Source organism: Salmo salar, chromosome 20 (assembly GCF_965601325.2).
Source record: "Salmo salar chromosome 20, fSalSal1, whole genome shotgun sequence".
NCBI lineage: Eukaryota > Metazoa > Chordata > Actinopteri > Salmoniformes > Salmonidae > Salmo > Salmo salar.
The window spans coordinates 88767484-88777483 of NC_138310.1; the positions used below are offsets into that span (position 1 = coordinate 88767484).

Consider the following 10000-nt stretch of genomic DNA (forward strand, 5'->3'; position numbering starts at 1 on the left):
AAGGATTATTCACGGGGCTATGAACAGATATGTGTCTGTTCTGTGGGGAGGAGGAGACAGTGCAGCATTTTTTTTATTGTGCCAGGTTGGTAGGGGTGTTTTCTGTCCTGGCGGGTAGTGGACAGGTCTAGGGTTGAAGTTGACTGTGAACCTTTATGTTGAAGGGCCTCTGTATACTGTAGACCAGGTATTCCCAAATTGGGGTACGCACAATGCCGTCGGGGGGGGGGGGGGTACGCCAAATAAAAATGGGATTCACATTTAAATACATTTAAATAAAAACACTCCATTATTATTATCCATCGAGGCTTTTTATTTCTCGCCTGAGTCGCCTCGTTTCACTGCCAAAAAATAAAATTAAACCATCTAGTGTTCAGAGAAATTACAACACAATGTCAAATACAGGTAGCCTATTCAAATAATTAACATCCAATCACATTAACCGTTACTCTCTCGCGGGAAACCTTCACTCTTGCGCAAACATTTAGAAACGAAACATGACAATTTGAAAAATAAGCCACACGAGAATAAAGACGACATTTGAGTAGTAAGACGTATAAAAGCAACAGATGCCATTAATAAGAAGGAGCTAGAAGCGTCTTATATGGTGAGCTACCGAGTGGCTAGGACAGGCAAGCCCCATACTATTGTGGAGGACTTAATTCTTCCTGCTGCCGGCGGATATGGCTGGGACAATGCTGAGGGAAAAGGCCCCAAAAAACTATACAGACAATGCCTTCATCAAACAACACGACGCATCAGTGACATGGCAGGAGATGTTTTGAAACAATTACTGATTCGCATACAAGCCAGTGAATTCTATGCGTTACAGCTGGATGGGTCAACAGACGTGGCGGGCCTGGCTGTCACTGTCACACGCGTCGAAAGGGACAGACCATGGCGCAGCGTGTTGAGCGCTCATCTTCTTTATTTAACGTATAAAGTGAACACTTAAAACAAAAATTAACAAAATGACACACGACAGTTCCGTAAGGTAACATTGACTATACTGAAAACAACCACCCACAAAACCAAAGGAAAAAACAGGCTGCCTATGTATGGCTTCCAATCAGAGACAACGAAAGACACCTGCCTCTGATTGGAAATCATACTCGGCCACACATAGAAAACGAACATAGAAAATGAAAACTAGAACAAATCCCCATGAAACAAACCAACCCCAAAACACACAAAAACACCCCCTGCCCCGCCTTGACCATACTACAATGACAAATGACCCCTTTTACTGCTCAGGACGTGACAGTCACGCCCTGACCATAGAGAGCCCTTGGTTCTCTATGGTGTTGTAGGTCAGGGCGTGACTAGGGGGTGTTCTAGTCTTTTCATTTCTATGTTGGTGCTCTTGGTATGTTTCCCAATTAGAGGCAGCTGATGTTCGTTGTCTCTAATTGGGGATCATACTTAAGTTGTTCATTGTTCCCACCTGCTTTGTGGGATATTGTTTTGTGCATGTAGCACCACTACTTTCACGTTTCCTTGTTGGTTTATTGTTTTGTAGAAGTTTCACTGTTTATTAAAAGATGTGGCGCTCTAATCCCGCTGCGCCTTGGTCCGTCTCTCATCACGATCGTGACACTGGCACAGTTCCAGGACAACATAAGAGGATATTTCTAAAGTACTGGACAGCTTTGTGACATCAAATGGACTTTGGTGGTCAAGATGTGTTGGTATCTGTACTGATGGCGCAAAGGCCATGACAGGGAGACATAGTGGAGAGGTAACACGCGTGCAAGCAGTTGCTCCAGACGCCACTTGGGTCCACTGCAGCATCCACCGACAGGCTCTTGTTGCCAAGGGAATACCTGACAGCTTGAACTACGTTTTGGACACTACAGTGAAAATGGTTAACTTTGTTAAAGCAAGGCCCCTGAACTCTCATGTATTTTCTCCATTATGCAATTATATGGGCAGCGACAATGTAACGCTTTTACAACATACAGAAGTGCGCTGGTTATCAAGGGGCAAAGTATTGACACGTTTGTTTTTAATTGAGAGACAAGATAAACATTTTCTTTACTGTCCATAATTTTCACTTGTCTGACCGCTTGCATTTTTTTGTTCCTTTATTTAACTAGGCAAGTCAGTTAAGAATGACGGCCTAGGAACAGTGTTGTTGTTCTGCCTTGAACAACAGATTTGTACCTTGTCAGCTTGGGAATTCGATCTTGCAACCTTTCGGTTACTAGTCCAACGATCTAACCACTAGGCTACCTGCCGCCCCACAAGAGGGTGTGTGACAGGCTTGCATGATGACGAGTTTCTCACACGCCTGGCCTATCTGGGTGATGTTTTTTCTCGCCTGAATGTTCTGAATCTAGGATTACAGGGACTCTCCGCAACTATATTCAATGTGAGGGACAGAATTGAGGCTATGATTAATAAGTTGGAGCTCTTTTCTGTCTGCATTAACAAGGACAACACACAGGTCTTTCCATCATTGTATGATATTTATTTATTTACCCCTTTTTCTCCCCAATTTTGTGGTATCCAGTTGGTAGTTACGAAATATATGCATTCACTACTGTAAGTCGCTCTGGATAAGAGCGTCTGCTAAATGACTAAAATGTAAATGTAAAAATGTTACAGTCTTGTCTCGTCGCTGCAACTCCCGTATGGACTCAGGAGCCGTGCGTCCTCCGAAACATAACCCCCTCACTGCTTCTTGACACAATTCCCACTTAATCTGGAAGCCAGCCGCACCAATGTGAGGAAACACCGTACACCTGGCGACCATGTCAGCGTGCACTGCGCCCGGTCCGCCACAGGAGTCGCTAGTGCGCGATGGGACAAGGACATCCCTGCCAGCCAAACCCTGCCCTCCCCTTGTGCGCCGCCTCCATGAGTCTCCCGGTCGCGGCTGGCTGCAACAGGGAGCCCATTGAATGATTATTTGTGTGCAAATGAACTCAAGCTTAAGGACAATGTCAAATGTGATATAGTGAAGCACCTGAGGTGAGCTGGGTGCACAATTACACAGGTACTTTCCAGAAACGGCACGACACAAACACCTGGATTCGTTATCCCTTTCATGCCCTGCCTCCAGTCCACTTACCGATATCTGAACAAGAGAGCTTCATCAAAATTGTAACAAGCGGTTCTGTGAAAATTTAATTTAATCAGAAGCCACTGCCAGATTTCTGGATAGGGCTGCGCTTAGAGTTTCTTGACTTGGCAAATCGCTCTGTTAATAAGACACCGATGCCCTTTGCAACCACGTACCTACGTGAGAGTGGATTCTCGGCCCTCACTAGCATGAAAACTAAATACAGGCACAGACTGTGTGTGGAAAATGATTTAAGACTGAGACTCTCTCCAATACAACACAACATTGCATTGAGTTATGTGCATCCTTTCAAGCGTACCCTTCTCATTAACCTGTGATGAAGTATTCACAATTTTTGATGAATAAATAAGATGTATGTAAGATGGTTAAATAAAGAGCAAAATTATTGATTATTATTATATTATTATTTGTGCCCTGGTCCTTTAAGAGCTCTTTGTCACTTCCCACAAGCCAGGTTGTGACAAAAACTCCCACTCATTCTTATGTTTAAGAAATGTATTGTATAGTGTGTGTGTGTGTGTGTGTGTGTGTGTGTGTGTGTGTGTGTGTGTGTGTGTGTGTGTGTGTGTGTGTGTGTGTGTGTGTGTGTGTGTGTGTGTGTGTGTGTGTGTGTGTGTGTGTATGTGTGAGACAGGCTTACAATGATGGCAAAAAACAACATTTGAGAGTGCGCTGATCCTGGTGCTAGAGGGGGTACAGCTGGAGGTTGAATGTTTGAAGGGGCATGGGACTATAACAAGTTTGGGAACCCCTGGTGTAGCCAATAGGAGTAGGGTTGGGGTTGTCTGTGAACCTATGTGTTGGAGGGCCTCGGTATACTGTAGCCAATAGGAGTAGGGACTGCCTGGTAAACTACCCGGTGGGGCAGGTAAACATGTCAATATGGAAGACCAGGAAACATGGAATGCTGGGGGCGGGATGTAGGGACCCCAGAGCTGTGTTGCTGGGGCTGGCTGAAACTGGAGAACTGTATAATGTTGGTTTTAACTGTCCAGTCTGTTAAAATGAAATAAAGTTTGTTTTAATGATGTAAGTATTTGGGACAAATAAAGATTTTTTTTCTCAATAAAAAAACAAAAAAACGTTGTCTCTTCTCTCTGCTATCTCACACACTCTCACCTCTCTCATCTGTCTGTTCTTCTCACATTCCTCTCTCTCATCTCTCTCCTCCTCTCCCTTTTTTTCTTTCTCTCGCCAGCGATGATGGTCACGGTACAATGATGATGTTGCCATGGAAATGGGAGTAACTGAGCAATGGAGTCCTGAGGATGGGTGAGGGGGAAGAAGAGCTGAGGGGGGAGGAGAGGGAAAGATGGGTGAGGGGGGAGGAGAGGTGGGGAAGGACAGGAGAGGATGGTTGAGGGGAAGGAGAGGGAGGATGGGTGAGGGGCACAGCGGTCTAAGGCACTGCATCTCAGTGCAAGAGGCGTCACTACAGTCCCTGGTTTGAATCCAGGCTGTATCACATCTGGCCGTGATTGGGAGTCCCATAGGGCGGCTAGGGTAGGCCGTCATTGTAAATAAGAATTTGTTCTTAACTGACTTGCTTAGTTAAATAAAGGTTAAATAAATTTTAAAAAGGGAAGGAGAGTGGAAGAGAAGTGTGGAGAGGAAGGAGAGGTGAGGTGGGGGAGGAGACGTGCTGTGGGGGAGGAGACGTTCTGTGGGGGAGGAGAGATGAGGTGGGGAGGAGAGGTGAGGTAGGAGAGGTGAGGCAGGAGAGGTGAGGGAGGAGAGGTGAGGGAGGAGAGGTGAGGTGGGGTGGGGGGAGGAGAGGTGAGGTCGGGGGAGGTGAGGTGAGGGAGGAGAGATGAGGGAGGTGAGTTGAGGTCGGGGGAGGAGAGGTGAGGTGAGGGAGGAGAGGTGAGGTGGGGGGAGGAGAGGTGAGGGGAGGAGAGGCGGGGGAGGAGAGGTGGGGGAGGAGAGATGAGATGCAGTGGGGGAGGGGAGGAGAGACGCGGTGGGGGAGGAGAGGCGCGGTGGGGGAGGAGAGGCGCGGTGGGGGAGGAGAGGTGCGGTGGGGGAGGAGAGATGCGGTGGGGGAGGAGAGATGCTGTGGGGGAGGAGAGGTGCGGTGATAGTTATTGGAGGCGGTGCGGAGGGATTGATAGTTATTGGAGGCGGTGCGGAGGGATTGATAGTTATTGGAGGCGGTGCTGAGGGATTGATAGTTATTGGAGGCGGTGCTGAGGGATTGATAGTTATTGGAGGCGGTGCGGAGGGATTGATAGTTATTGGAGGCGGTGCGGAGGGATTGATAGTTATTGGAGGCGGTGCGGAGGGATTGATAGTTATTGGAGGCGGTGCTGAGGGATTGATAGTTATTGGAGGCGGTACTGAGGGATTGATAGTTATTGGAGGCGGTGCTCGGGGGGATTGATAGTTATTGGAGGCGGTGCTGAGGGATTGATAGTTATTGGAGGCGGTGCTCGGGGGGATTGATAGTTATTGGAGGCGGTGCGGAGGGATTGATAGTTATTGGAGGCGGTGCTGAGGGATTGATAGTTATTGGAGGCGGTGCTCGGGGGGATTGATAGTTATTGGAGGCGGTGCTGAGGGATTGATAGTTATTGGAGGCGGTGCGGAGGGATTGATAGTTATTGGAGGCGGTGCTGAGGGATTGATAGTTATTGGAGGCGGTGCTCGGGGGGATTGATAGTTATTGGAGGCGGTGCTGAGGGATTGATAGTTATTGGAGGCGGTGCTGAGGGATTGATAGTTATTGGAGGCGGTGCTGAGGGATTGATAGTTATTGGAGGCGGTGCTGAGGGATTGATAGTTATTGGAGGCGGTGCTGAGGGATTGATAGTTATTGGAGGCGGTGCTGAGGGATTGATAGTTATTGGAGGCGGTGCGGAGGGATTGATAGTTATTGGAGGCGGTGCTCGGGGGGATTGATAATTATTGGAGGCGGTGCTCGGGGGGATTGATAGTTATTGGAGGCGGTGCTGAGGGATTGATAGTTATTGGAGGCGGTGCTGAGGGATTGATAGTTATTGGAGGCGGTGCTCGGGGGGATTGATAGTTATTGGAGGCGGTGCTCGGGGGCCGATACAGCTATATACTACTAAACAACATTTCATTTGGGACACACCCCCAGTCACCACTAGTAGAATCACCTCGCTCGCTCCAACAATCTACAATAGAATCTACATATTCTGTTTCTACATTCACAGCTGTATGACAGCGACAAGACGAGATGAGAGGAGGACATACAGGAAGAGGGTGTGTGTGTGTGTGTGTGTGTGTCTGTGTTCTCTGCCCCAACCCCCCTCTCCCTCCCCCCATCTCTTCCTCCATTAAGCCCAGCTTCCCCCCCCCCAGTCCCAGAGTGCTCAGTGGCCATATGTAGCAGCTTATCGAAGTGTGTGTGTGTCGTGTGTGTGTGTGTGTGTGTGTGTGTGTGTGTGTGTGTGTGTGTGTGTGTGTGTGTGTGTGTGTGTGTGTGTATACACAGATAGACGCTGAGCTTGGGTAAACACACACCTGGACAGGTGTAGGAAGAGACTGTCCAATATTGATTTAGCTAGTCTTCTTCACTGTGTATAGGGCGTTCACTCACTGCTGTACAATGTAGAGAAAAACAGGGCAATTCAAGAGGGTGCTACGAAATGAATGTCAAAACATTGTTTTCTTTGCCCCATGTCATTATAAATGACCTAGAATGAATCATTAGATTGTTCTGTACAATATTATAACGTTAATATACTTGTACTTGACAGTGTTGATGAAATAAAGAACGTTTATTTGCTGTGACCGTTGCTAGTTAAAACTGCACCACTCTCGGTTGTATCTCCTCCATATTTGGTGTTGGGAGGTGGGACTATTCAAAGTCGTTTACAGCTGGTTGGACCAATCAAAATCAACTTGATACTTTTGTTATTTTCGACCTCCTGATCCTTGGCTTTCATTGCCTGTAACTGTGATCAATCAACTTTGAGAGTGGCCGTTTCTACGGCGATTTAAAGGGAAAGACTCAGAAATACACAATGAAACAGGAACAGATTGTCTCCACAGAGGGTGGATATGGAAATTCAGTCTGTTAGCTTTGTAAATATATATATATATTTAGTTATAGAGCAGCGTCACAGGGTTCTATGGAGCTGTGTCACAGGGTTCTATGGAGCAGTCACAGGGTTCTATGGAGCAGCGTCACAGGGTTCTATGGAGCAGTGTCACAGGGTTCTATGGAGCAGTCACAGGGTTCTATGGAGCAGTGTCACAGGGTTCTATGGAGCAGTGTCACAGGGTTCTATGGAGCAGTGTCACAGGGTTCTATGGAGCAGTCACAGGGTTCTATGGAGCAGTGTCACAGGGTTCTATGGAGCAGTGTCACAGGGTTCTATGGACCAGTCACAGGGTTCTATGGACCAGTCACAGGGTTCTATGGAGCAGTCACAGGGTTCTATGGAGCAGTGTCACAGGGTTCTATGGAGCAGTGTCACAGGGTTCTATGGAGCAGTCACAGGGTTCTATGGAGCAGTCACAGGGTTCTATGGAGCAGTCACAGGGTTCTATGGAGCAGTGTCACAGGGTTCTATGGAGCAGTCACAGGGTTCTATGGAGCAGTCACAGGGTTCTATGGAGCAGTGTCACAGGGTTCTATGGAGCAGTGTCACAGGGTTCTATGGAGCAGTGTCACAGGGTTCTATGGAGCAGTCACAGGGTTCTATGGAGCAGTGTCACAGGGTTCTATGGAGCAGTGTCACAGGGTTCTATGGACCAGTCACAGGGTTCTATGGAGCAGTGTCACAGGGTTCTATGGAGCAGTGTCACAGGGTTCTATGGAGCAGTGTCACAGGGTTCTATGGACCAGTCACAGGGTTCTATGGACCAGTCACAGGGTTCTATGGAGTAGTCACAGGGTTCTATGGAGCAGTCACAGGGTTCTATGGAGCAGTCACCACTTTCTGATCATGCCATGATGTCATTCCATTCATTCTAAACCCTGCTATGTTCTCATAGAGTAAATTGGCGGTATCTTTTTAACCAGATATGGTAGAGACATGGGGTTTATATCTGTATAAACCTTGAATTAATTTAATCGTTATATGGGTGACCACCCTACTGTGTGGTTTTACCATGCAACACTGCCTCTTCACTGTGTGGTTTTACCATGCAACACTGCCTCTTCACTGTGTGGTTTTACCATGCAACACTGCCTCTTCACTGTGTGGTTTTACCATGCAACACTGCCTCTTCACTGTGTGGTTTTACCATGCAACACTGCCTCTTCACTGTGTGGTTTTACCATGCAACACTGCCTCTTCACTGTGTGGTTTTACCATGCAACACTGTCTCTTCACTGTGTGGTTTTACCATGCAACACTGCCTCTTCACTGTGTGGTTTTACCATGCAACACTGCCTCTTCACTGTGTGGTTTTACCATGCAACACTGCCTCTTCACTGTGTGGTTTTACCATGCAACACTGCCTCTTCACTGTGTGGTTTTACCATGCAACACTGTCTCTTCACTGTGTGGTTTTACCATGCAACACTGTCTCTTCACTGTGTGGTTTACCATGCAACACTGTCTCTTCACTGTGTGGTTTTACCATGCAACACTGTCTCTTCACTGTGTCGTTTTACCATACAACACTGCCTCTTCACTGTGTGGTTTTACCATGCAACACTGCCTCTTCACTGTGTGGTTTTACCATGCAACACTGCCTCTTCACTGTGTGGTTTTACCATGCAACACTGTCAGTGAAGGTGTGTAAATAGGGAAGGAAAAAAGGAGACTAGATAAATTGCTACATGATACTACATCACTGATTTCTCATACGTTTCCTGTATTTCTCCAGGTGTGGTTTTGCAGATAGTGCTATTAGGTCAGGTGTAAGGGGTAAAAGTACAAAGGTCATAAAGGGGATCAATCGGTACCTGGTGACCTCTGCCTGCTGTGCGAGCTGCTCCTGGACCTTCCGACACACCTCTCCCGCCGTGGCGTTGACCTTGCCAATCTTGGTGAAAAGGGCGGCGATCTTGTCGCTACGCAGGAAGCCCGCTGCTCGCCGCTTCAACAGGTGGCTCAGACACGCCTCGATGGTGCCTGGAGGAGAGAGGGAGAGGGAGAGAGAAAGAGAGAGAAAGAGAGAGGGATAGAGAGAGAAAGAGAGAGAGGGGAGGGAAGATTACTTTATTGTCCATTGTTAAGGGAATTTTCAATCCCAATAATGCATTTAATCTTTAACCAATTCAACGAGGTTTGTAAGACCCTTGATTCACTAATAATTGGGCAAAGTCTCGGATTTTATAAAAAAGTTTCAACGGTCTTTATTCATGAGAGCTCTAAAGTCAAAAATTAGGACTCAGTCCTTTTATAATACACACACATATTCCTATCTTTAGACCACTCCCTTCTCAAACAACCAGTACTTTTCCACCAACCACAAAGAACCATAAAAGTTGTCACATTCGTCAAGGCTTTCACCTCCTCTCCCCCTTTATGACCCTCTTGGTTTGAAACCCTTTAATGTTTTTCTATTACCTACTCTACAACTTCACTCTGTTTACATCCCTACTAAAGAATATAACATCATAGTATTACAATACTACCAGATCTACCCCCATCCTGGTTTTATCTTCTCATAATGATCAAACTTTTCCCCCTATCCTACAATTTCAGAGTGGAACACTTAAGTCATTATCCTAATACATACAAATTATTCTAACATCCATTTACTACACGAGCAACAGAAATGTGTCTTTCCCATATCATCTCATTCTCCCCAGCAGAGGATGAGGTGAGGGTGAAAGAGGAGAGAGAGGGAAAGAGAGAAGGGGGGGGTGGCAGCGAGCAGCAATGAGGATTAGGGAGAAAAAAGAGAGAGAAGGAACGACAGAGGTGGAGAGCAGTAAAGGGGATGAGGGTGAAAGAGGAGAGGGCAAAAGGGAGAAAGAGAAAGGGAGGA

The 10000-nt window shown here is 46.9% G+C and overlaps 1 protein-coding gene across 2 annotated transcripts in view; it reads right to left on the bottom strand.

Moving 5' to 3' along the window:
* The window catches only part of sgsm2 (small G protein signaling modulator 2), a 167484-nt gene that overhangs the window by 69343 nt on the left and 88141 nt on the right, over window positions 1-10000 (bottom strand). For both annotated transcript variants that reach the window (XM_082966795.1, XM_082966796.1), the window contains exon 3: window positions 8970-9138. In XM_082966795.1, coding sequence (XP_082822921.1) covers window positions 8970-9138 — 169 coding nt within the window. The remainder of the gene's footprint in view (window positions 1-8969; window positions 9139-10000) is intronic.